This window comes from Opisthocomus hoazin, chromosome 6 (genome assembly GCF_030867145.1).
Source record: "Opisthocomus hoazin isolate bOpiHoa1 chromosome 6, bOpiHoa1.hap1, whole genome shotgun sequence".
Lineage (NCBI taxonomy): Eukaryota > Metazoa > Chordata > Aves > Opisthocomiformes > Opisthocomidae > Opisthocomus > Opisthocomus hoazin.
In genome coordinates, this window is record NC_134419.1 from 9,239,376 (window position 1) to 9,267,050 (window position 27,675).

The following is a 27,675-nucleotide window of genomic DNA, read 5'->3' on the forward strand; positions in this document are numbered from 1 at the left end:
AAGTGTGTTTAACATGGCATGTACCAGGGTTTTATTTTGTTTTGGTTTTAATTATTTTGATTGGATCACAAAAAAACAGGTCTAAAGTTAGCTTTTTTGAAGTCGGCTAGTTAGCCCATGCCATCTCTATGCTGAATTGTTGCTTGTTATATCTATCCCCTAGGGCTTTGCCCTGTCCAGCACTAAGCGTTTCTGATGATGGGATTCTACTCTTCCCCTGGAGAGACAATTCCACAGTCTAATAGAGCTCACCATTAATGAAATTTTACTGATGATCAGCCCTAATTTTTCTCTGCTTAATTTTATCCTGTTACTAGAGTGTAGTGATTGATTTATTCTGGGGAAATTCAGTAAATGGTTCCGCTTCACAGGATGGACCTTACAATAAATAGCAAATTGTCATGACCTATCTGTGGGTGTCCTGAGATTACACAGGAACTCAATTTATCTCGACATTCATTCCCTGGAAGCTATTTCTGTCAGTGCTAACTTAGTGGAGGAATAAGCAATGAATTTAACTGCCAGACTGCCTGCCTCCTGTCCCAGCACCAGCCTTGGAGCAAGGAGAGTTTCAGTTTGCTCCATGAGAAAAAGACCCAGAGGCAGGAGCTCCTGCGGGGTCTGGTGCTGTGACTGTGCCTGAAGGAAGAGCGTTTAGGGTCTGGTTCCTCTGTCACTTGCCTTGGTTCCACACTAAAGAAGCTCTATTGGTGAGGTAGAGTTACGCCTGGTATTTATGGGTGTAGCATAAGTGAAGAATCTGAACTCATAAATTTCACTCTCAGTCCCACAGTTTCCCTGTGCCTAGTACAGAGTTAATATAACTGTCCCAATTTTACTGAAGTGTCTTATATCTCTTTACGCATACAGATGATCTGAACTCTGTGTTCATATGTTAAGTATGGGTCTGGGCATACACTCAAACAAATTTGAGGTGCCTCAGCTCAACGAATTACCACTTCTGAGCTGAGCTGCAGTATGAGCCCATGTATGCATGCTGGGTATATAAGGTGCTAGGCTTAAATTAGCAGGTTTTACTTCATTTCAGCACTTAGGAGGAGAAGTGTTTTGTTATTGTGGCTCAGCGGATGAGCAGTAAGTTCTCCCTCTGTGGAAACTTGACTATGTCTGATAATGTAGTCATATTGTGTTTGCATTATGAGGATGGACTAATGTATTTACCCTCAAAGTTCTTATTTCTGGAGTTTTTAGAAGGTGACAGGCGCTATATGGTTTGTTCTGTTGGAAGCAGCAGCAGTGACCAGAACCAAGAGGAATGATTATTCTAATATTTTGTATGTGAAATTTCAGATAGATATCAGGAAATCATAGATGTCATATACCTCCCCCCCTTCAAACTCTTCTTTCATTTTTCTCAGGTATAATTGATTTTCTTGTGAGCCAACATCCTATTGCAAAAGTACTGAGAGACCACCTGGTCTTCAAGATTGCACCCATGCTCAATCCTGATGGAGTGTACCTAGGAAATTACAGGTACGGTGTGGAGTTTGAATCTGTCTGTTGTTATATCTACTTTATACACCCTGCACTATTTTGTCACTGAATCTTCTATGGCTTGTTTCAATTGATTCCTCTTAAACTGGAGGTTCTCTTGTGATGGTATGCTTCCCAAAGTTCCCACCAAGGAAGGGGGCTCAATGGCAAATTTGCTTTCTTTAGGAAGTAGAGACCCAAATCTGAGACAGCAGGATGTCTGCTTTACAAGCCTCCTCTAGGTGTGGGAGTCAGTTTAGAGTTAGCCCTTAGCTGTGTTTTATAAATGTATTCATTATGCTGCTCATCAGCCTCTATGTAAATGTGTCAGTCAATCACAGTTCCCTTCAACTACCCAGATCATGCATTAAAGTCAGAGATTTCAGTCTATTATTGTACTGTAATAGATTGGGATACATGGAATGGAATAATCATTCCACCCTATGTTAATTTTGCTTCATTTTAGTATTTGAATTACTACTTTACCTCCTCACTTGTTAAGAACATATTCAGATAATCTTTTGTTTTCCCTAAAATTGTTTGCTCTTAATGTATTTATTTACAAAATAAGTGTGCTGCTGGAGGTGATAATGAAAAGCAGTTGATTAGTTGATGATTTGTTTGTGGGGGCAATTACATGTACCACATAGTTCTCTGGAGAAGCCCCTGAGAAATGTAATATATTGAATGTGGTTTTGCTTACAGCACAAAACTAACACGATACACACTGTAGCCAGGCTACCTTGAGCTTTAATCTAATTAGGTATTGTATTTCTAAGCAGAATAAGACTGGGTTATTGTGTGGATGGGGAGACCACTGAGGAAGAAGCTAGAAGTTGCAGAAAATGGTGCTGCTGGCTGTTCTTTGGTTTGAGCTGTGCTTCTTAGCCCTCCTGTGCTTTGCTACTTACAAAACTTCATTAGCAGGGATTTGTGTGGGTGATTTCAACAGTGCTTATGTATGAGTCTTATAAGTGAAACTTCTGAGGACATATGGTCTCCTTCCAGCTACACTGATACTCCCTCAAGTCTTGGCAACTCCAAAACCAGAGAGCGATATTGCAGTAGTGGCATCTGACACTACTAGAAATTAATCATAATGGTTATGTCACCATACAGGAATAAAACCCTAAAATGGCTCTAGAATCTGATACTACATTGTTTTACTCTGTTCCAGGTTCCCTGCATGTAGGCAACTCCAGTTGTGATTAAGTAGCTTTCGTTTTCCTCCATAAATTGACTTGTTCTGTAGCTGTTTCTCTGCACTATTATTTATAGTTTTTGAGAGGCATGAAGCTTTACAGACATGTATATGGCTCGTAACTTGAAAAGCCTTTTGGGAACCCAGATATTACGAAAGGGCATGTGAATTCACTTGGAATTGCTGAGCATGTCAGTATACTGTTGTTTTACCTTTTCGTGATAAGCAGAATTTTCAGCCCTCTGAGCTAAAAAGACTTTTAATGAGGTAGTTGGAAAAGCATTTGATTTTCTTGTAATTCTTCACTTTATTTACAAATGGCCTAATGTAACTGATAACTTAAAAATGAGGATAATAAGCAAAATGCTACCTATTATCTTGAGAATATTAAAAAGACTAGAAATGTGCTGGCGTTGTAGTTAACTAGTACTGAGTGAATAATTTACAGCAAACACTCTATTTCCTGCTCATACAAAATCCACATGCACATCACAATTTGTTTGCTTGAATTTACTGGGTGAATTTTAAAAAAAATCTCTAAGGATCTATTGCTAGTATTTGAAAATTTAACTCTGAGGCTTCTCTGTGATTGGCTAGATAAGTCTGTTTCATCTCTTTTTGGTCTGTGTTCAGATCCACACATAAATAAGACTTTAAGAAGTCTTCCATGTCTTGTGGTATAACACAGATCTATTGGCTGTGGTGTGGACAATGCCTCTGCTTTTGCAAACAAGGTCTCTGGTGCCATATGCAGCAAGACCAGTTTTAGGCATCTGAACTTCTGCCTTCTGTTATCTCTCTCTTTCTCAAAACAGTGGCGAGTGACTGTTTCTTTGGTTCATTGAAGGTTCACGTTCATAGCTATGCAAGCTAAGATAATGAAATGGGTAATTAAACCTCATGCTTGAGTTTGTAAATTGATTTTTTGCCAGTGTGAGAGAGAGAGTTTTTTTTGTTACCCCACCAGTACATGGCTTTGTACAATTGGCAAAGTATACTGGCGGATGCACTTCGCTGTCCTCTGAAATCCCAGGTGCAGTGGGCACCATTAAAAGCCTGAGTATGTCAGCAGTTCTTGTAGAAGGGATGGGATGTAGTAGTTCTCCTGTGATTGAAACAGGAACTAAGCATTCATTTACCCAGGATGATATGGTAACAGTTGGCTGTTGGGGTTTTCTTCAGTGTTATTTTGGGGGATGCAGGACTTTGAGGGTGTGGGTCCTGTGCTCTTCTCCAAAATCCTTGTTCCTTTCTTCTGAGTGCTTGTGAACTGAGATTCAGGAGTTTAAGCCAAAACTTCAACAATAATGCCAAGAATTGTCTATTATCTATAAACTGTTTCTCGTTCTCAAGACAACAGATCAAATGTGTTGTGACTCTAAAGGGACTTTCTTGAGGTGAAATGTTCATAACCAGCAACAAGTGAGTTTAATATCACAGCTATAAAGCACAAGTGCTCACGGCACAGACATATCTGTGAGAAAGGTTCTTTATATGTTGCATGTATGTTCAGGCAGCTCTATAAGAAATGGTCATGGAAATGAATGTTGATGCCCATTGTATCAGGATGCATGGAAACAGGGTTCTACACTTTACTGTTTTATTCAGGTATGTGCAAGAATTTAAGAAATGTATTTGTGGATGTTACAGTTAGGAATGAAAAACCAAGGTGCCTTATGTAACTTGAGTGGGTGTTTAGGCATCCCCTCAAATTTAGAAAGTTTGGAACCTCTATACACAATGTGTAAAAGTATTTAAAAAAAATACAAACACAAAAAGTCATAGTTTGATAGTGGTCTTAGAGTATAAATCTTTTAATAGAAATTGAATGAGTACGATTCTATCTCTTAATAGCAATTACTTATGTAAATAAATCAAAAGAGTTGGTGAAATTACCTCTATTAGACTTTATTTACAGTGAAATGTCTGACTGCCTATTTAGAAATCAGAACATTTAACATTTTGCTTTCAACTGTTTCTTTCTGAAAAGAGCTAGAAATGATAAATCATGGCCAAACTACACTACAGTAGATCAGAGTTGGCTGGATACAAGTGTCAGAGGGGTTAAGTGCAGAGAAGTGGAGCCCTGAGTGCAAATTCACCTGCAAGACAAAGTACAAAATGGATTGCTCCTGCTTGCAGTGCTGGCTGTTTTTTGCTGGTTTGCTAACACTGTACCCTTTTGTGAAGATGACTGCTACACTGCACTCTTTCTTCAGTGACAAAAAACCTCTGTTAGTCCTTCTCTTGCCACATGAGTATACCCAGCTCTTTCTAACATACACGATAATGATAGGTACCTGGTGTTCACTGTGGTCAAGGATGCAGGGTCTACCCTAGAAGAGGAAGACAGGCTTCATCCTTTTCTTGAAGTCTGTAAAGCCTGGGATTACTGTACTTCTAAGTGTAAACTGGCTTTGCAGTTAGTGTGTAGGAAATGTTATGGCACATGGCCTTGTTGGTTAAATTGCCCAGGAAGATGGCGTTGGTTGACCTAGCTAAAATAGTGGGTCTTCAGCATAATTTGCCATCTGTTCTGGCTGGTAACTTGTGCTTGGTTGTCATCTGAATTGCAAGACCCCTTTTGCTGGGGATGGTGCATGACTTGATCTTTAACTTCATGTAAGAATGTGGCGAAAAATAAAAATATTTATGAGTTTCTCCATAGCACTAATCTCTCCCTCTTTGATGGATTAAACTGTGAAACAGTTTTAGGAAACAAAGGAAAACTAGTGCTGGGAAGAGAGATCTCTTGGCTTTTCTCTCTCTGTTTGCAGTATAGCATTATCTTCTGAACCTATTAAAATCCCCACGGAGGTGGGGTTAGACTGAGAAAAAAAATGTGCTCTTGATTTAAAAGTCGTGCATCCCCAGGCTTAGCCTGAACTTTCTGTTATCGAGAGCTTGTTCTTAGGCTGGCATTCTGCAGCTGAATGCTGAAATGTGTCCCTGCAGGCAAGATGACTGTACCACACGGTCTTAGATTAGTTCCAATTTGTCAGCCTTACCTTCCGGAGATGAAACCCTATACTGACACTGAAGGGGATGTGTTTCTTAGTCTGGGCAACTTTTCACTGAGGTATCCCAGAAATGCCATGACAAGGCAGTTGAAACTTCCTGATCATTCTCTAAAGGCTTTGTTGCATGACCCAGTAAGGCTTTCCATTCCTTGCCGTTTCTGTGTTGCCTGAAGTTGGTTAACCATGACAGTATAAGCCTTCAGTAAATTAAAGCCATGAATTAGCTGAAACGTTCTGAGCTGTCATTCCTACAATACTCTTCTAGCCTGATTGTGGGGACTGCAAGAATTAGTGTGAATGGAGACAAGAGGGCACACATGGATTTTTTTAATCCTTTATTGTTTCACTGTCAGGTATGATATTTTTGAAGTCAACACAATCTTTACTGCTTGCTTGTGTGAGAGGTTAACAAAGCAATTTGTTACATGGAAAGAAGACCAGTCCTATTCAGGCTGGAAAGCCATATACGACATAAACAGTGTCAGAGTCCATATTGTAATGAAAGCTGTGTTGGGATGAAATGTTTTGGACCGATGGTATATTTTTGTTCCAGAAACATAGTTTTGTGAGGATCGAAATGGTTTGTGGAACTGAGTTGAATCTGGCAAACTGTTTCAAGTGAAAAAAGTAAGCTGAGAAGGCTCGAGAAACATTTAAAATGATACATATCAGCATTTTATAAAAGAATCTTCTCTAGTTTTTGTTTGTTTATGGGATGACTTGTTTGAAAAACAGCATTTTAAGATCTTTTTTGAAGAATCTGCAATACAAACAGAAAACTAGTCTTTGGATCATATGAAATATTCCAGATTTATCCTGAATAGGTTTTTGTGGACTTTATTTCTGCGACTGGAAATAATCAAAAGTTCAACATTCGTGTTCACATGTAATTTATGAGGAGTTCTTTGACAGTAAAAGCATACGTGGAGTTTATCTAAATTATTTTAGCTCTAAATTAGAGCTATACGTTACAACACTCTGGAGTGCTAGTTTTAGTCTTTGATAATATCACTTTGGGGGATATACCTCTACCTGCATACATACATGTGTATAGGTATGTTCACAGTGACTGGATATGTTATATGGTTCTGACTGTCACTTGTCCAGCTGTGAGAAGTGCCTACTCGCATGCATACTGTTATTTGCATAATAGCTCTTGATTATTTTTCACCTATTTTTTGGTGGGGAAGGTTTTTTTCTTAGCCTCATTTAATGCATGTGAAATTCATGCATTGCTTTGAATTGAAAAACAGGGTATCCATCTCAGATGGCAAGATGAAGCTCTCAATAGAGTTTATTTTTCCTAATTAGGTGTTTGTCATTGTGTATTCTATATAACAATGTATAAGTAAACAATCATGGACCTTTTGAATAAATTTATTGGTTTTATTTATGTTTCTGGGCATAAAAAAATCTATAATTACCAGGTACAGCCGCAATATAACTGGTATTTAATGACTATTACTTTTTGTTACCATAGAAATGAGTCCAAAGTAGTTACCTATAATTTCTCATTCCCAAACCTCACACATGTTGTAGTGCGGTATTACCATAGTAATTGCCTATTAGTCATCATAAAATAAGCAGTTACCCAGAAGATATCAGGATGGTGTGAAATTTCTCATCTCCTTCAAAACTTGCAGCACATACCGCTTCTCGTCTTCCTTTAGTGGGATTTTTGCCTGAATGACAAGAATGTCCATTGTACATTTAACCCAAGGGAAAGAGCAATGTGATTGAGAGAGAATTGTACTCTAAAAATACACCAAGTCAAGAAAAGTATGTTCCATTCCCTGAAAATATAGAACTATTTTTTATTATTGAAAAACAGGGATTTTTCAATCCCATGAAATGAAGGTTTGTTCCTTGCCATGAATTTTCTATTTATTTTTTTTTTCCAACTCAGTTGTGACCAAAGCAGGGGCTATACGTCTTACGGGGTCTGTGAGAACAGCCATGCTGTGTCAGACCTCACAAGCCCAGTATCTGCTAATGCAGAAGTAGACTGTGCCACTCTCATTGTAGGAGCAGGAGATGTTCGTAAGATGCTTTCCCCCTAGTGCTTTCCCAGCTTCCAGTGACTTTTGTTTCAGACACTTCCTGAACTCATGGGATTTCTGTCTGCTCAGTAATGTGCAATGGATTTATTTTCCTAGTACTTGTCCAGCTTGCCTTCAGACAGTAAGCATTAGCTCTCTGTCTCCTCTGGCCGGAGGCTGTTCAGCTCCTGCCCCAGTGCAGGAAGCACCACCCACTTCAGCCTGCTGTGAGCTTCATGCACGTCTCAGTGGTGGCCCCTCTTGCACCTTGGTTGTCTTCTTAATTTAGATTGCATGTTATTCAGGCCAGTGAGTCTCTCTCTGTGCCTGCCTAGATCACATTTAATATCAGCTGGATGTTGGTGACTCATGCGGGGGCAAATGATCCCCGTTGTATCCAAGACTACAGGAGAAGCAGACCATAGGTGCTGAGTGCGTTATTGACCCCCTGGTAGAGTGGCAGCAACTGAGCTCTCCTTTCCTCCCTTTCCAATTTCAAATTGGAAATCCAAGGTGGCTTTCCAATGCTTCAATGTCTTTTGACAACCTCTTGGGTTAAAAACATAGAATCATAGCACGGTTTCGGTTGGAAGGGACCTTACAGATCAGCTAGTTCCAACCCCACTGCCTTGGGCAACAACACCTTCCACTAGACCAGGTTGCTCAAAGCCCCATCCAGCCTGGCCTTGAATGCTTCCAGGGAGGCGGCATCTACCACCTCTCCGGGCAATGTATTCTAGTGTCTCACCACCCTCATTGTAAGAAATTTCTACCTTATATCCAGGCTAAATTGAACTTCTTTCAGTTTAAAGCCTTTACCCCTTGTCCTATCACCACATGCCCTTGTAAAAAGTCCCTTTCCAGCTCTCTTGTAGGCCCTTTCAGGCACTGGAAGGCTGCTATAACGTACCGCTCAGCCTTCTCTTCTCCAGGCTGAACAGCGCCAATTCTCTCAGCCTTTCTTCACAGGATAGGTGCTCTATCCCTTGGACCATTTTTGTGGCCTCCTCTGGCCCATCTCCAACAGGTCCATGTCTCTCCTGTGCTGAGGGCTCCAGAGCTGGATGCAGGATTCCAGGTGGGCTCTCATCAGAGTGGAGCAGAGGGGCAGAATCCCCTCCCTCGACCTGCTGGCCGTGCTCCTTGTGATGCAGCCCAGGACCAACCTCCCTGATAATGGGGGAAAAAACAAAGAGACCTGTTGCAGTGAGGGAATGGCCATTTCCTTGTATTGCCTTCTCCTGTGCAGCTGGGGCAGAGGGTGAGGCATGGCAGAGCTTTCTCCTCCCCTAGCCATTGCTTGGCATTTAGACCAGGTCAGGAATTTTCTATGCTGTCTTCCTCCCGCATCCCGCGTGTGTTTACATCTGGTTTGGATCTCCCAGCCCATGCAGTGTGCCAGACTGGGGCCCTGGAAAGCAAAGTCCTGGGTGGATCTGCAACTGCGATGCAGGTGTGCTCTGGGCAGCAACAATGGAACAGACCGGGGACGTAAGTGAGCAGGAGAGGTTTTCTCTGGTTTCACCTGGCTTGTAGCATTGCCATTCCTTTTCTGCTTGAAAGTTTTCTTTCCATTATGGCTTTTATTGCCCAGAGAGTGCTGTGATTGTAAGACAGTTACAGTGGTTGCTGTTTTGCTGACCATTACTTAAAAAAATCTTCCTTGTAAAAAAGTTGTCATCCTTTATCTTAAAACAAATACTAGGTTTGCAAAAGGGTTCCTATCTACTGCCATTGAAAATGCTCTTTATATTGATGTGGTAACTGCTCATTTAAACCATATTACAGCTCCCAAGTATTTTTCAGTCGCTATTGATGTGACAAATTCTCTTGCACAGAGGACTGCACCAATCAATAGAGTCAGTATATGTGTGCTTTAACAACAAAGCCACATGCCTTGGGGTTCCAGTTGAATCTGAACCTTTTAGTAGCATTAAATAAAGCTATATTTATTTAGCTTTTGGTGCAAGAAAAAAAAATCCCAACCCAACCTAATTTAATACTTGTTGGAAGGGTTTGAAGGCAGCATTATGGGGCCATTTTCACGTGTGATGAATACGTAACTAGCACCAGAGCTGCTGTTTTGTTGTTGCAAGAGAACCCTTCTCTTTTAGTTAGATTGATATGCGACTACAGAGTAGCCTTTTATTTTTAGACAAGCAGGGAGAGAAGTCATAATGAGAAATATTGAAATCATAGCTTTTTTATATCTGCCATTATTCCGCGAAGAACGAGACTTGATGTCCTTAAAGAGACAGGGCTATTTATTTTCTATTTAAATAGCACTGTTTATGATTATTACCTTTGAGCCATTACGCAGAGAATAAGCACCCAACTCACGAATTCCAACCAACTGAATCAAAGTTTTGTACCTAGGTGTCATTTATGTCTGTGAGTAGCTGTAGGAGCATATTCTTGACCTTCATTGACTTTATTTTTTGCATGTTTTTTTTCTTCTAGAATGTATTTGTAATTAACAGGGGTCTTAATGTCAGTTTGGCTGAAATGTTCGTTTCCTTTCCTCCCCTCCTGAATAGCTGATCTTAGGTCTGAATAATCCCATCTGGGTTTCTTAGCTTTACTCTCAGTTAAGTAACTAAACATATTGGGCTTTCTTTTTCTTTTTTCTTTCCTCTTTTTATAAATCTGGCTTCTGTCTCTGATTTGAGTTCTTGTTCACAGCAGCAAACAAAGCACCAAAGTCTCCAGCGGTTTTGTTTGTTTTTGTATTGTTTGGGTTTGTAATTTTTTTTTAAATCTTCAAATGACTTAGTGAACTTCAGCCAGTTTGCTGTAATCTTTGTTTTAGCTTACCCATCTGCAATTTAGGAATAATTAGGTCTCGTATAACTAAAATTAGCTGTGGAGCTACATTTATTAGTGTGTGTATAAAAAAAAAACAAACCAACCACCAAACATGTTGCATTCCTTGGCTTTGAGGCACTACCTAGGTACCAAGCACCATTGTTTAGAAAAATGGTATCTTTAAATATACCTGTGCAGTCAAAGCAGTGTTTTATTGTTACTTTTGCAAGTGAGAGAAGGGAGACACGCTGAGCTGGTGTCTGTCTAATGTCGTAATGAGCTGAGCTCTACTTCTCCAACAGCAGTTGCCAGGCCGCAATCCATGGCATTTAAGAGCTGATACAAAAGACTGGAGGGCTGCTCTGAAAAGGCTATTTGCCAGACACAGGAAGCTATGGCTGTGACACAACCCAAGAAATATGCCATGTATTTGCAAGTGCCATCTGCTGGTACAGTTTATTGAGCTATTTCCAGCGACAGGTGCAAGACATGCCTGTAACTGGCTTTTTTTATTGGTGGTCTTCAGGCAGTTGCCTGCTTACACTGCACATAATGTTAGCTTCTAACATGTGTTGCACCTAGCTGCAAATGCACCAAAGTCCCCCCACCCTAGCAGCTGCCCTAAGGATGCTGTGCCAAAGTGCCTTGAAAGAACAGGAGGTGTCAGCGCGGTGTCAATGGGCAGGAGAGGTGTCCATTGGGCATTTAACCCAAGAGGTGACCGTCTGTGATATGGAAAGTACTTGTGTGGCTGTCAGTAATGGGGGTGATCCAGCTTCTAATTTCCAAGGCTTTGTCTCCTCCCTTCCCTCAAGTGAAATTTGTGATATGCTGCTTTGAAGGTGTAGTGATGCTCTGTGGACTTTCTTCTCCTCCTGCCCTTGCCCTTTGCTTAGTTTTAACTCCTTAACACGGTTATTGGCCCAAATAAAAGGTGTGGTCCTTTGCAGAAATCAAGAACAATGGAAGCTAGGTGTGAACTGTGTTGCCTTTGTCTGCATTACATTTGCCTTGCCAGCACGATTGTTGAGCTGTTGACTCATCTGGAAGCAAATCCCAGAACCTGACTTGTTGGCAAGGTTGAGCTCAGCTCCAGCCCTGCCTGTGTTCTCCTGTCCTAAGATGCAAGAGCTGCATCCAACTGTGCAGGCACCCATGCAATTGAGACTATAAACAGGGGTTCAGGATGTCCTTGTGCTATCAGTTCTTGAGTGGGGCTATTCCCTAAATAGACTCCTCCATTATTCTGCATCTTTGGGAGTTACTTTGGAAGAGATTTCTCTGTCCTGACTCCTGGCTAGCATGGAGTTACTGTAGTGCTTGGCAATACTCTCCAGACTTCCTGGAGAAGAGAAGGCTATGTGGAGACCTTATTGTGGCTTTACAACACTTAAATGGGGCTTGTAAGAAAGATGGGGACCAACTTTTTAAGCAGGGCCTGTTACAATAGGACAAGGGTTAATGGTTTTAAACTAAGAGGATAGGTTTAGACTGGATATAAGGAAGATATTTTTTACAATGAGGGTGACGAAACACTGGAGCAGGTTGCTCAGGGAGGTGGTAGATGCCCCATCCCTGGAAACATTCAAGGTCAGGTTGAATGGGGCTCTGAGCAATCTGATCTAGTTGAAAATGTTCCTGCTCATTGCAGGGTGGTTGGACTTGATGACCTTTAAAGGTCCCTTCCAACCCAAACCATTCTATGACTCGAGAAAAACCTAGACCCTCCTGTCTGTTGGTCCAGGGGGCAGAGCTAGGCTACTTTTGTATTTTAGCTTTACAGGTTACACCTGAGTGCTGGTTCATGCAAGCAGGGTTGGTCTTTGCAACAGTCAAGTGAAAAATGGAAACTGAAAGTAAGGAGGAGAAATATTTTCCTTAACTGTAGAAATGACCAATTAGAGGTTAAATTCTGCCTTAATGAGAGCACCTATTGTTCCTTCTAGGTGAACAACCCAAAGAGGAAGAACAAGGAGGGTGTTTTGCCTGCTATCTGAGCATAGGAAGGCTCAACATGTTATTAGCGTGTACCCCAGTTTTGACTTTTTCCACCCCCAAACAACATCTCAGAATCTTTTCCAATGTAACTAACGTTCCTTTCCCCACTCCCACCCCCCATTTCAGCACCATCTGCTCACTTAGACCTATAGATTCACCAGCTGTTCAGGAAGGCAGTTGAGGGATCAACTCTTTATGAACAGCTTTTTAGACAGAGATTCTGGGATTTTCTGAAATTACACCCATTTACACAAGATCTCCAGCAACTAGTGATCACTTCCATGGCCTCTGCAAGAGTCCTCTTCCTTGTAGTGAAGTTTTATCGTGTTATACAAGTGAAGGGTTCAGTACTCACCTTTAGTTCACCGGAGAAGGATTTATCACCTATAAATAGAAAAGTCCTGTCTTCCTGTTCCAACTGCCACTATGTGGGTGGGGAGGGGGAAATCCCATCCAAGTTAATATGAAGACAATAGCAGCCTAAGAGAATGTTTGTTTAGGTTGCTTTTTATTGTTTTCTTTTTCTGGGTGACAGCTGTTCTTTTCTTTTGTTTGTTTTTTTTTTGTTTTGTTTTGTTTTTTTTTAAATTGCAGCACTTAAAATGATGGCAGCTTGCTGTATAATTTATAATATTAGTCCTAAGGGCAGTTTCGTGTAACATGAAAACAATCCTGAGACAAATCTAAATAATAAACATCCATTATCTAAAACAATATTGTATTAATAAAACAACATTAAATAATGTGAGGATATACATCACTTCTGGGGAGGCAGACACCTGCCCAAAGTTCCCACTCACATGTCTTGGCGGCATGTTGGCTCCTAGACACCTTCTTTTCTATATCTTAAAAGAGCCCTGTTTTCACTCTTTGCAGCGAAGTATCTCTAAGTGGTTCAGAGCTGTGGTGTTTCCTCTTCTCTATTTGGAGAAGATAATATTTTTTCTTGGTTAGTTTTCATAGTTGAAGTCTCCCAAAAGAAACATGGCAAAGTGCTGAGTTTCGGGAGTTTGCAAAGTGTTGGTATCTTGAAAACTGGTCTTGGTGCTCATTTGAAAATTTAGTTTGTGGCTGTAAAGGAAACTTCTTATTTAGATACCAGTGCACAAGCCTTTTCTGCTGAAGCCGAGAGAGATTGGAGACTGCTGTTTCACAGCTGCTTTAAACTAAGGAAAGTGCATGCTGGTACCCAAAGGGGCAGTTCCATTCTGTTCTCCCTACTAGGGGTGCATCCCTGTTGTCTCCTTTTTGCCAGGACTGGTCCTTGTGCAGCAGCGCTGTAGGCCAGAAAAGGACCAATCCTGCAGAAAACCAGCCTGACAAAACAGTTCTCACATGGCTCACTGTGCAGCCAGAAAAGTGGGACCAACACAGGAGGGAGGAATGAGCAGCGAGGGATCCTCTTTTAATGGCAGCTTGGTTGTAGATGGGCTTAAACCAATTTTGAAGCCGGAGCCCGAGATCTAGGTGGTTGTCGTGCAGATATTCCAGGGATCTCGAAAATGTAAGACAGTGGTACCCAGGGATTTCTTAGATGGTTGTTGGTGTGTTCAAATGCAACCATGCCTATATGACCTCTTTCTTATGAGTACTATTTGCTAACAGCAGCAAATGATTATTTATACTACTTGGTAACAAGTTGGGTAACTCGGCACGTCTGTTCAGGAAAACAGGGGCTTTATGGTGTCAGAGGCTGGAAACAAGCTGTTTTCATGCAACTGTTATACCCCATTACATATACACAGTGAGAAACTGTCCACAGAATCCTTTTCTCTCTCCACTCCCTAGAAATAGTGGAGCCATCATAGCTGTGCTGACACAGCAGAGGGAGCAATTAATCTCATCGCAGATAACTTCTTTGCTGCCCCTGGCACCAGGCAGAGGGGGGATGTCAGGGTAGTCTGGGAGGAGGTAGATGTGACAGCTGATTGACAGGTGATGGCTTTTCCTGATTGGTGCCTAAGAGCTGGAGGAAGAGAGCTCTGCCATCATGGAGGAGTTAGGATCAGAATAGGGATGTGAAATTTGTGGACATGCAGTGTAGAGCCACAAAAACATTAGCCGTCTCTGCCAGTGTGAGTGGGACAGGCATTCTGCCTCTTCTTCCACTCCCAGACTGGAAAGGATGTATATTAATAGAAGTGTATGCGACTTAACGTGCAGCTACTCAGTGTTAACCCAGGTCCCTAGGGAAAAGAAGTGCTTATTTCAGGTTGCGCAGATCATAAACCTGCTGCCTTGTGTGGTGCGTGTGCTCTGAATACTAATGCTCCTTTTCCCTTTTCTTTACTGACACAGCCATTGAGCTGATGAATTGTATAGATTATACAATGATAATGGATGGGGAAGGGGAATTTCATCTCTCTTTAACCAAAATATGAACAGTAAATCCTGCCTGTTTGTAGAGAACAGCTGGATTTCTAATAACGCTGGAATGCTGTTGTAGTGGTGGGGGGTAGGTTTAGCTGCCACCTCCCTTTTATCACTGCCATTCAGGCATCCAAATGCTTGCAAAAGGACTGGAGCTTTCCAATACCCTGAGGTTAATGCAGCAGTTATGCTGGGAGTCTGCCAGCTCTGTTGGATCTGGGAAAAGCCTGAACCCCTCTACAGTGCCTCTGCACCATGCACAGGGGAAGAAAGTGAGGCAGGGGCCTTGCATTTGATTCTTCATGTAACAGCTGGGCGAGAGAACAGCTTTTTCTTGTAAACAAGACCAGTCTCTATTCATAGAGTGGGCTGAGCTGTGAGGTTATCCTGTGCGACATAGTGAATGAGCTGCATTATGGAAAGGCTTGTAGTAAGGTTGTATCTATCTTTGGGAATCTCAAGAACTGAAAGAAGGATGTCACAGAAATGTGCAAAGCCTCTCAGGCTGGTCAAATTTTGTGTTATTATTAATAATTTTTGTATATTAATTTGAATTTAAGTAGGTTAGCAAGGGAGCCTGAATGTTCAGATGATTGATAATGCATTGATACTGCAGTGTTGATCAGAAGCCACAATCTTGTTCTGCTGGGTGCTGTACAGGTACATCATAAATGATTCTCACTTTCCCAAAGTGCTTTCAAAGCTAAAAGAGTGTGGCACAGCAGGTGGACAAGGCAATCAAGCAAGCTGTTATAGCAGGGGAAGACAGAGTACCAAATATAATAGGATGAATAGTGGGAGGTTTTTTCCTTTTTTATGGGTTCCCCCCCCAAGTTAGTGGCAGGAAACACAATAGCTAACTATACTGTCAGGCTGAATAACCTTCATATATCAACTGATAGTAGGACTACTCTAAATTTGGTGAACCCAACAAAGGAGATTTCAGTGACAAAATACATTTGTAAAGGAAGGTTGACCCAAAAGGTGTGTTTCTTCAGAATGGATTATTTTTAGATGCTCTGCTCTTCTCCTGTTCTTTAATTCTTGAGCAAAACTGTGGAGGTCTACTCAGCTCCTAGCTTAACTATCATTTAAATTCTAGCACTAGGATTTTCGTTACTCTCTTCCAGCTGAGCAGTATTACAGTTCTACCCATTGTTTTACATCTGGATTAAATTGTCATTTTGTGCATGTGGAGGTAGGTTTGTTCGGCAGGTTTTAGAAATTCGCAGATGTTCAAGGCCTCGTCAATCTTTTGGCAATACTTGCTAGTGAGGAAGCTACACAGCGAGAATATCAATTCCATGCAAGCATTCCCAGCATGCTTTGTGCCCTAGCAGTTGTGCTTGGATAGATCTTCTGTCTGCTCTACCAAGAAGAAAAAGAATTGACAAACTGCCAGTCTATCTCCTTTACTTTCTGCTATGCCTTTTCTAACCTTCTGTACGTTTTCAGGTGCTAAAATCTTTTTTGTTTTTAATCCTTCTAGTAGGGTTTACTTTTGCTCCTGCTGCTGACACCCAAGGAGGAACTGATGCTGGTGTAGGTTTGTTGTTGACATCTCCATCTTGCTGATGATTTGCTAACTAGTGTAAAATAAAGACAGGTCGCATCTGGGAGACATGCTGTTATTGGTATGGGTGAGAGGCAAGTGCAATTCTAGCAGACAGTTCTTCTTCCTTACATTGGTCACCTTTTCAATTACAGATCTGATCTGTGAAAGTCTTGTCATTCTCATTCTAGTTTCTGTTAATGAAATGCATTTAACTGTCAGCTCTTGTTAATAGTAACAACACAGCTGAGGATTCATAATATCCCATGGAAGTCAAATGACTGCTATCTTAGAAGAACTCAGTCAAGTCCTTTCTCATCTTGAAGCTGGAGGAGAAGACAACCACAGCTTTCTTGATCTAGCCAACCAGAATATTTTGAACAATAACTTTACCTCAGATGTTTATTTCTGATTCCTATCTGAAAAGGTCTAGATAAACATTCTGTTTCTAAGAACCCTGAGTTTTTTAGTCCATGTCATCACTCAGTTGTGCTCTTTGTATCTTGGATCCATGTCAAATCATTACTTGTTACCTGGAATATTCAGAAATTCAACTTTTCAAAAGTCAGTCGGACAAGTGCTGTCCGTAGATGTGTAAACAGTTGTGTATGGCACAGGTTTGACCTGTTCTGAAGAACTACAAGAATGAGAAGAGAATTAGAAAAATTGCCATGTGACAAGACAGACTTGGAGCTTAGTTTGTTTAGATTAACAGACAGTAAGTAAAGGAATGCATGTCATGATCTGAGACCATATGTGGGGACTCATCTGTCCATGATCTGAGTCTGAGTACGCACATAAGGAATGTACTAGCATGGACTAACATGAAGGTTGCTTTTTAGTCTAATAGGGAAGGGCATAAAAGAGCAGAATGTCTTGACACTGATGGTCAAGAAATGAAGATTCAAGTCCTCGAGGGGCTGGTTAAAAACTGTGATGTGTTTTCCCTGATGGACTGTTTTGAAATCAAAATATTTTCCTAAAAGATCTGTTTGGGGCTTTGCCTGTTTATCAGGGTTTTTTTGTGAATGGGGATGGCTTCAAGGGGAGTCTTTGTGAGTCGCAGATCAGCAAAGATGGCCACAATAGCCTCCTTCTGTCTTTAAAATGTATGATCTTCAAACTGATCTACTGTGCTGATAGTTTTCTTTTCCAAGAAGCCCATATACCCCATGATCTTTTGGTCTTTCTTGGAAGTGCAGGTTTGTTTGAATGGAGAAACTGGGCACGCTGCATATAAACTTCAATCATTGAATCTAATTGAAGTATTCTATGAGTTCTGGAGATAATTTCTTCCTTTCAAATGACAAATTCCATTAGAGTTAGTGGAAGCTACAGACTTTTTCTTTTAACTGTCTAATGCAGAGGGGTTTACAGTTTGGTATCATGTAAGCTTAATATAGGGTAAAGAAGAAACATCACAAAATAAAACGTAATAATCTCTCAGAAAATCCAGTTAACTTTTGCTGATGCATCGCTGAACACTTGCATTAAACAGAAGCCATTGGGCTGAAGCTGAACAAGCCCTGTAGTTGTTCCAGGTCTGCAGAAGTATTTGATCATTGCTGGCATGGTCAGAAATGGTTTGTACCTGCATAGTCCTCAATGACAGTTAAGTCCATGACAGACTTAATGCTTTGTTGTAAGTCAAACATGAGAGAAAAATATTTTTTTTATTGAAAAGATACAGTCTCTAACCTGTAAAATAAAAGGCTGGAACGTGGAACTGGGAACAACTAATGAAGTCGGAAGCAGGCCATGACTAAGCTCTGGCATGAAAAAAGAAAAGAGTGTGGTCACATTCTTTACAAATAGATCTCTTTTAGTCCACATCTCTTTTATTTAGTCTTGGAAACAATACTGTATTTTCTTATATCTGGGGACACAAACTGTATTAAACTCTGACCTCTTAAACGGTCTCAATGTGACTTTAAATCTGTGGCCGAGGCGAAAGCTGGTATATAGTTCTGTCAGAAAACAGAATATTTTGTCTTTCATCATCTTAATTGAAGTGATCACCTAAACTTCTCCCTGCGTATGTGTTCATATTACCATTTAATTAGCTGAAGAAGTTATCTTGCAAATTAGAATAACTGCTAATGATAAATTGATAAAATACAATAGAAATGCCAAGTGGGTCATTTACATGTTTGGAACTACTTTAATATGACTGGTCAATATTAAGAGCTTTGGTTTATATCACTCTGTTTCTTCATCAGTACTTCAAGAAAACTGCAAAGGAAATGGAGTCTGGACATCAGTTCTGTACTCTTCGCATGCTACTGTGCCTTTCTCACTATGTCTTGGTGCAGCAGGTCTATGTGCTGGTACCCAGCTGGACAGTCCTGTTCTAATTCTGAGGAAAGCCTTAGGTCTGCACTGCACTTGGAGGAGGCTTGTGCTCAGGTTTTCTTAGGCAACTGGTGGTTCGCAGGTGCTGAAGTTTCAGTTGCTGACAAAAAGTTGTCTCCAAAGCTTTTGGAGTCCAGATAAAGAGAGTTAAGCAATTTTTAAAAATACAGACCCTTCTATAACATGTCTCAAATCACGTGCATAAATAGTCAAACTTGAAATTTTTGGCTTTGAAATTTAAACTCTAGCTCCTTTTTGATCCCGTGGAAAGGCGCTACAGTTACTTGTGCTGCAAATGGAATAGAGGAGTAAGTGGATTTTCAGATGTATGAAACTTTCTCTTTTGATTCCTGTTTTATTCCTTGTTTCCATTCAGGTGCACATGTATTGGTGGCCTCTTTGGCATTTCTCATTAGCCACAAGCCAGACACCAGTTCTGACCCACAAGAGGTGATAACAACTTGCCTTCCTAATGCAGCTACTGCCACTGGATTTTGCTCCTTTGCATGAATGAGTCCAAAAGGACAAGTGGGCCTAAACCAGCTGCTAGTGAAATTTCCCAAGGGATTGCCTGCAGGCATAAATGCATCAGTGTTAGGACCAGAGCAGCTGCCTCTGTCCTGTTAGCTAAGGGATCTGTTTTGGGGCAGGGTGGGGCATCTCAGGACACACAGCATATGAGGAATGCAATTTGGAGGAGAGTGTTGAGCTGCAGGACGGAATTATGCCTTGTTGTACTCTCTTTTTCTTTTTTCTTCTTTTTCTCTTTAGACTGTTAAACTTCTTCCAAGAACATCCTGGAAACCTGAGCTTTTATATCTGTTAAAAAAAAAAAAAAGAGGGGGAGGGGAAGGCAGAAATATTTGGCATATATATTTTGAAAAGTTTCCCTTTTGTCTAAAATTTTGTTTAATAAATAGGACTTTTAAGGGTGCTTGTGGGTTATCAATTGAAAAAAAAACCAAGACCAGCAAAGGGCTTTCTGGTAAAGGACAGATTTCTAGAATTAGCTCTGTAGTTCTCTTTCTGCACCTAAGTGGATGTAGTTTCACATGAAGACATATTTCTGGAAGCAGTTGATGCCATCACAAATAAGATCCTGGTTCTGTCTCCAAGAAATGATTAGATCTGTAGGTAACAAGAACAAAACAGCGGATTGTTTCAGGGCTCCACTGGAGACTATTTCCAGTCATCCTAAAAGATAACATGCTTTGAGTTATTTTCAGAACTCTCTTTATCCCCAATACAAAACAGGTCCTTCTAAGGGGATATCACTAAATGGGCATTTGCCTATATAACATGCCTTTAACTACAGTATGTAGGAGTCTATCTTCTAATCTTTTGAAAAATCTGGAGAACAGGTCTTTACAGACCTGAACAGGAGGGAAAGTGCTGTCATCTGCTTTTTTGTCTCTAAAATACTGAATTCTCTGCTCAGAGATTAGGAGCGAAGGTCTGGCTTTAGTGCTGTAATACCTAATTGAATTACGAGCCTAGGTGTAGTCCTGAGAGAGGACGTAGCACAAATTCTCATACTGGTTTTGGCACTTAAATTACCTTTCAACCAATGACACTTGCTTTAATTTGAGTACCTGCACTGCAGCTACTCTGGGGCATATTTCTAAAGGTAATCTGTGCCTAATACTCATTGATTCCAGCAACATGTCATGGGACAGAACCTTCTAAATAGAAATTAAGGATTAGCTGCCTTATCAATGGCAGGCAACGATCTGATGTCTATCACCCACAGGATGTACCAAATGTGAGCTCCAGTAGGAAATGACAGAAGATTGCCATTAGCGTGATTTTCTCTGGTAATCTTTGACTTCAGATGAGACGAGTTCAGGAGACTTTGGGGAACGACTGTGGGGAGCAGAGTCATAATAACTTTGGATACTCTGTTCTATGCCTGGGTAGAAATATAGCCAGAGTGTAAGAGCTAAAATCTGCTCTGAGCATGGCTCATCACTTGGTAAGAAGGAGAGGGGCCTTCTCTCTCTCCTTGCTTACTAGCCTGTGTTGGTGTGATTTGCTTGCTGGTTTCTTATACCAGGCTGATGTGCCTTTGCCACTGTTCGATGTGGAAATACAGAGTGGAATAACTGTTAGATACCTTTTATTAGCCTGGACTTGTGTGATATCCTCCTGAGAGTTCAGGGGAGCTTATGCGTATGTGGGCTACCCTGAGATACTGAAAGAACTTGACTGAGTCACCAGGCTAATGCTGTGCTCCCACCTAGCTAATATGCCTTGTTGCATGGACTCTGCTTTGGGAGATTTAAAATGGGAGTGTGGAAAAGAGAGGCAAAGATCTGTCTGAGGTCTGGAAAACATATCTTGTTGTACAAGATAAAGTACATACTTCTATTTAATATAGGAAGATGATACCATCATCACGCACACATTCAGTCAGAAGGGCAAGGCAGGCACTGAAAATTTTAGCAGAGGATACAACAAAAATATCTGGACTGTGAAACTTTCAAATTGGAAAGTAAGTTTTTAAAATGGGCAAACAAGCTACCAAGGCAAGTAACAGATTGTCTTATGAGGCCTGCAGATGAAGACTTATTCCCTTATGGGTGTGTGTGTAGAATCTTGATGTCATCAAATAGTCTGTTGTTTAAAAAAAGTCAGACTAGATGAGTTAACGGTCTCCTCTGGCTTTTCAGAGTATGTGAATATTATGAAGTTCGTCACATTTTTCAGGGCTTCTCAAAGTCTAGTTTTCCCATCCAGGTCTGTATAGCTTTCTAAAAATCTCCTACAGGAGCGTGCTCTGCTCCCCAAAAGATCAACAGCATTTTGCAGCGCTAGCCACTCTGCTGGCTGGGGCTTCCTTCTATACAAGAAGACATTAAGTAGATACAGAAAACTTATTGAGAGAATGATACAAAATTGCAGATGCAATAATTATACTGCTTTGTGTCAGAGCACTCTTATAACAAGAAATAATAATGAAACAACATTTTCTTCACCCTTTTTCAGGGCGCAGTAAGGAACAACATGACCATATTCAGAAAGAATCTTTTTTTAATGTTGCATGTTGCCTTCATTAACATTTTTTTATTTCTTATTTCATAAACCTTTTAATTTAAGAGGAGTCAAGCATGAGAACGACACCTTTTGGAGGAACAACAGCTAATAGAAGTTTCCGCCTAAGTATTATTGATTCCACTAAAATACCTAGAATGCTGCCGCCACTTTGTATTGCAGCACCTTAGATTAGAGATTTCATTAAAATCTTTTGTTGAAGGACTTCTCACACAAAGTTTTTATTTGGAAGTCTCATTTCATCCCATTAACTTTTCTGTATCTTTGAAGTTCAGCCAAAATCGGCAAGACAGTGACTGCTCCTTCCTGGGAAGTGACATATAGTAGCACAGAAGTCTTATAGGGTAACAAAGCTCATCTTTTTTTACTGTAAAAGAGGTAGGGAGGATTGGAGAACACTTCAGCTTTGGAAACCTTTTGTCATTCTTGAGGTTCGTTGATCCGAGTGCTGTGGCAAAGGACTAGCCACTTGGATGGTGTTTCAGTGGTCTTTTCCTACGCACGTGAATTCTGTTGCCAGAACTTTGCAGCTATTAATGTGCTTTTAGATTTATTCACTATGCAGCAGTGCTTTGTGTGTTTGTATTTTTAAGAGGGATGAAAGTGTCCTTGTATACAAATTCCTTGGATATAGAGCAACATCCAATGGAGAACAGATCTGATACAAAAGAGAACAAGTCGGTGAGCCAAAGCTCTCCTTGTCTCCCCCAAAGGGTAGACTCCTAAAAGTTAACCTAATTAGGGAGGGCACTTAGGCCATGGGGTTAACAGCTGTTAGGGAGGCAACAGAGAGCTCCTTTAGGAGCTGAGGTTAGACTTCGGAAATAGCTCCTCATGGGAGTATACAGGAAAATTGCTGTGCACATGTGCATGTATGTGCGTAGAATTCAGAAGAACTGACAAGGATGGAAATAGGTCAGTCAGTCGTTTAAGTGCTCTCTACATGTTCCTTCTCTGTGACAGCTCTGAGTAGCAGTTGGAAGGCAGCCTGGGATTTCATTTAGAAGTGTGAACCATAAGAAAAAGGAAAAGAGAAAGGAGGGGGTCATTTTCCTTGTTTTGATGTCTACGTGCCCCATTTTCAATTATGCCTCTCATCCACTCTCACTGGGATGCAGTGACATGCCTACAAATGAGCCATGGGCAAATTTCAAAGGTTTGGATGCTCCGTTTGGAAAACTCAGCAAAAAAACCTGTGGCCCTCTTTGGGCTGTGAAACTTGACTTGTAACTGCTTGAGGAAAAAGTTTTCCCTGGGGTTTTAATATTTTGAAAAGTCTGAAAGACTTTGCGTACCTGACAGGGGATTACTATCTTCATGTTGTCAGATCTTGCCCTATAGATTCTGGACTTTGCTTGGTAGGTATAACACCACCTACACTTTAAATACTTTTTTTTATTAATACAAGCTGAATTAATTTTGTTTAGCTTTTAGCCATCTAAAACTTAGTCATCTACTCTAGACTGGTGGCTTAGAGCTGTTTGTGGTCAGTGGGGCATTCCCAGAAAGAAGTTTGTATCAACTACAGTCAGTGGGCTAAACTGCCGTATGAACAGATTTCTCTAGCCCCATTAACTTGTGGGAGTTGAGGGGGCTGGGGTTATAGTGAGATTAATCTTGCATTTCTTAAGCTGTTTAACAGGAGTCAGAATATCTGCTCTCCAGCTGCCATAAACTTACTGATATCCATACATGCAGTTATGAACAGAGTTGATCTGGCCCATGAGATTTTTTTTTTTTTAATTATTTATTCTTTTTTAAAGGTATAGTAGTACCAGATGTTGCTATCACTGGAATCTAGTTCCAGCTCAGTAACCATACATGAATGGTCAGTCTGATTCCTTATTAGCACTGAAGTGTTTTTTAAGAACTTGAGAATTGCTACAAAAGACTAAACCAACAGCCTATTTAATTAAGTATCTTGTTTGTGATGAGCTAGTGCCATATGCTGGCATTGACATACTGGTCTCAGTAATGTGTTAAGTATCTGTCGTGGTTTAACCTGGCAACTGGCAACCGCGACCATGCAGCTGCTCGCTCGCTCCTCCCTCTGCAGTGGGATGGGAAGGAGAATAAACAAAAAGTAAAACTCTTGGGTTGACATAAAACCAATTTAGTAAAATAACAAAGGAATGAATAATAACAATGAATATGAAAATAATCTATACACAATACAATTTTTCTCATCGCCTGGCACCTAATTGCATAGCCAGTCCCCGAGCAGCCATCATGGAGCTTGTGGATTTTGCTGAACTTGTGAATTTTGCAGAACTCACTGAACTTGTGGAAAAGATCAAACTTGCACAAAATGGGTTTGAACTCGTGGAAAAGGGTTCCTGCCCCCCAGCCAACCCCCATTTATAAGCTAAACATGACGTCTACAGTATGGAAAATTTCTGTTGGGCAGCTTGGGTTAGGTGCCTGGCTATGCTCCTTCCCAGCTCTTGTACACCTGCTCATTAGCCAAACGTGGGAAACTGAAAAAAAAGTCTTGATTTCTTAGCAACAACTAAAAACATCACTGTATTATCAACATTCTTCTGATACTAAATCCAAAACATAGTAGTGACTGGGAAAAAAATTAACTCTATTCCAGATGAAACCAGGACAGTATCTTGGTGGGTTGTTTTTTTTTTTTTTCCTCTATGGCTTCCTCCTCCCATTTTTCTTTTAATTTTGAGATATTTCCAAACACAACTTCACCTGTTTGCAACATTTTTGGTTGGGGATCCTGTATGCATTATGATGAAAAAGACTACATTTGTGGGCTGAGTTTGAGTGACGATCTAGAAATAGCTCTAGAAGCCACATTTTGTGATCGCTCCCATTCTCCATATGTCATAAACAGTGAATCAGTAACCCCTGGCCACTCTGAATGTATCTGTCTTCTGGCTGGGCACTCTCTGCTTTTTGTGACCAGCTGTGTGCTCAGCTCCTCTTCCCTTCTACTTTTCTCCCTTTTATGCTTACCCTGCTTTTCACCACTCCCTTATCTTTTCATCTTCTCAGTCCTTAGTTTCTTACCCTGGTAACTGATCTACTCCTTTTATGCACCTTCCCCACCACCACCACCCGGCCCCTTGAGCTGTGAACCTAACACATTTGCTGCCATTTGTCATAGCGCTGTTTCATCTTCTCTCTTCCCCCCATCTTTGCACACAACTGTCTAGTCTTATTAAATGTATATATTCCTTTGCATCCAGGGCTGGCTACTACTCTGTGCAGTACTCCCTTCAGTCTGTTAAGTTTAAAAGTTTCTCCTCTTTTCAAAATTTCTTGTCATCTGCTCAAATGTTAGAGCAAGCAGCATGGCACAGTGAAGAAAGAAGCAAACGGGGCTGAAGAGGTTTTGACGTCAGGATTTGTCTCAAAATGTCTCTTTCTTGCAACAGAGGATCAACGAAAACCAAATGTCCCCTGTTTGCAGTGGGGTTTTGGGTTTACGCAATGTCAATTTTTTTTTTTCCTACTTTGGGGAAACTGTGGGCCAGGATAACGATCCAAGTTTGCTGAGCAGTATAGCCACAGAGATGGCTGCAGAGCATGTTTTGTGCCAGTGTGGAGAATGCCAGTGTTGGCAAATTGAAGACTTGACTTAAAATTCAAGGGGTTGAGGGAGGTCAGAAGAGCTATGAACACAAATGTGGGGAGAGAATTTTTTTGTTTGAGAATTGTCCCAATTATTGTGCTGATTGCCTCAGGTAAGCCACCTTTCGGTTTTCAATGATATGCTTGTGTGTTGCTTGATACTGTGAAGCAGTTTAAAATATTTCTGAAGGAGAAAAAAGTTAGTAATTGGCCTTTTTCCGCTTTACATTTATCTCTGAACCTCCATCTGATAGTCATCTTGTCAAAACTGTCAAGAGAAGTAAAAAGCAAACAGCCTTTTTAGCCCAAATAATGTATTTTAAATTTTCCAGTTAAGCTTGAATATTGCATTCTCGGGAGTGGGGAGGTATCTGTAGTGCTTCGGTCAAGCAGAGGTCTTTGGGTTTGTTCATTTCCCCACCATACACACCAGTTAAGCTGTTCTGCTATATTGGAGACAGAAATATAAAAAATAATTTATTTTCAGTTTGGTTAAGGCTGCCCGTCCCAGTGTAGGGCAAGTTGCTTTTTGATATCTGAAGATAATTTTGCTAACCTGGCGTATTTAGCTGTCCTGTGTCCACTTGGTGAGCATCATTTGTTGTTTATTCCTGCCTTGATAATTACTCATGAATAAATTTGGAACTGGGGTTCTCATCAGATAAATAAGGGTTATTGAGATATCTCAAATCCTCATGTTGGTATCTTGGAACTTCAACATTCATATGAAATGATTGTGAGGATATGTAGGCTTTTGCACACATTACCTATGGCTGAAGGTCTGCCTGGACTTTCTGTGGGAATGACCTTGCTCGGAATAGTGACGTTTCCTTTCTTGGCTGTAACCCAGAAGCATGGAAGGATGCATGCCATTAAAATTAACCAAATATTTTGCTGCGTCTTCCAGGGAGGGAGGTGATTTATCTACTTTGTGAAGAGTCCTGATTTCTATTTATGAATCTGTCAGACAAGTCCAGAATGATCTTGGATGATTCACTCAATCTCCCTCTGTTTATTGGTCGTCTTAGTAGCAAATTGAGACTAATACTATGCACCTGCCTCACTGAGGCACTGGAGGACATTTCATTAATGTTTGTGAAATACTCTGAGAACCTCAGTGAAAAGCAAACTGTAGATGTCTGAATTTTAGGAGATTTGATTTAGCTCTTGAAGTACAAAGTCTTTGGTTCAGGAAACTAAGAAAACTATGTAGAATTGTAATGTCTGAATGGAAAATCTCCATCTCTAATTACAGGTTATGTGGAATTGTTCACAGTTTGACCTGAGCTTCACCCTATTAATGGTGGATACCTAGAAATAAACCAAATAGCCATGCCACACTGTGAGACAGTCTGTTGATAAGATATTGCATTCTTGTGACCTAAGGGAAATACAGCACATCAGTAAACCTGTAACTAAAGAGTGGATCTCTACAAGAGAGGGGAAAATAGAGGGAACAAGCTGCTGTATGTGATTACAATGGCCAGAATGGCAATGATGCCGTGCATTTATGCATTCTACCTGATTGGGAATTAACGCAGGATTAATTCCTCTTAAGATAACTTGGACTTTTCTAGATGTATTTAAATTCTCTCTTTTCTTCCCCACCCCCCCAACAACATTTCTTCAGATTTTTTGTGTAGTTTGTCAGAACATGCTACTTTTGCCTCTGTGACCAACATATGGACTTTCTATTTGTGTGACAAACAAGATAGCAGTTTACTCAGGAATTTTCGTTCGACCTGTTGCTCAAGATCCCCAGATTTAAATCTCATTCTTTAGTTGGAATTGTTTTCAGGCAACTACTGTGACGCTTGATGATGCCACATGTAAAAATTCAACATGAGCTGCATAATTTCAAGTGGCTGTCCAGATATCAGTTTTCTTTTCTGTGGATTTTTCTATCACCTTGCATTGTGCTAAACAATACTACTAATCCATTCAATCACCCTGAATATTTTGCTAATCTGTACTTATCCTGCAAAGCTATCTTCAGTATTTAGATAGGAAATGCAAGTTGAGACCAGGGACATAAAAGGAACATCACAATCACTTTGTTTTTTGAAAGAAGCATTTGATGTCGTCTCTTAAATGCGCACGCTTTCCGATTTGGGCTCATGTTATTGATAATCATGGACTATTTCTGTGCACTGCTTTTGTTTAGGAGCCATTACAAAGCAATCTCATGAATCTTGCTCTCTTTCC

General features: G+C 40.6%; 1 protein-coding gene across 3 annotated transcripts in view; it reads left to right on the plus strand.

Moving 5' to 3' along the window:
* Positions 1 to 27,675, plus strand: part of LOC104334200 (AGBL carboxypeptidase 4) — a 1,001,604-nt gene that overhangs the window by 793,993 nt on the left and 179,936 nt on the right. For all 3 annotated transcript variants that reach the window (XM_075424527.1, XM_075424528.1, XM_075424529.1), the window contains one exon: positions 1,380 to 1,494. In XM_075424527.1, the coding sequence (XP_075280642.1) occupies positions 1,380 to 1,494 (115 nt within the window). The remainder of the gene's footprint in view (positions 1 to 1,379; positions 1,495 to 27,675) is intronic.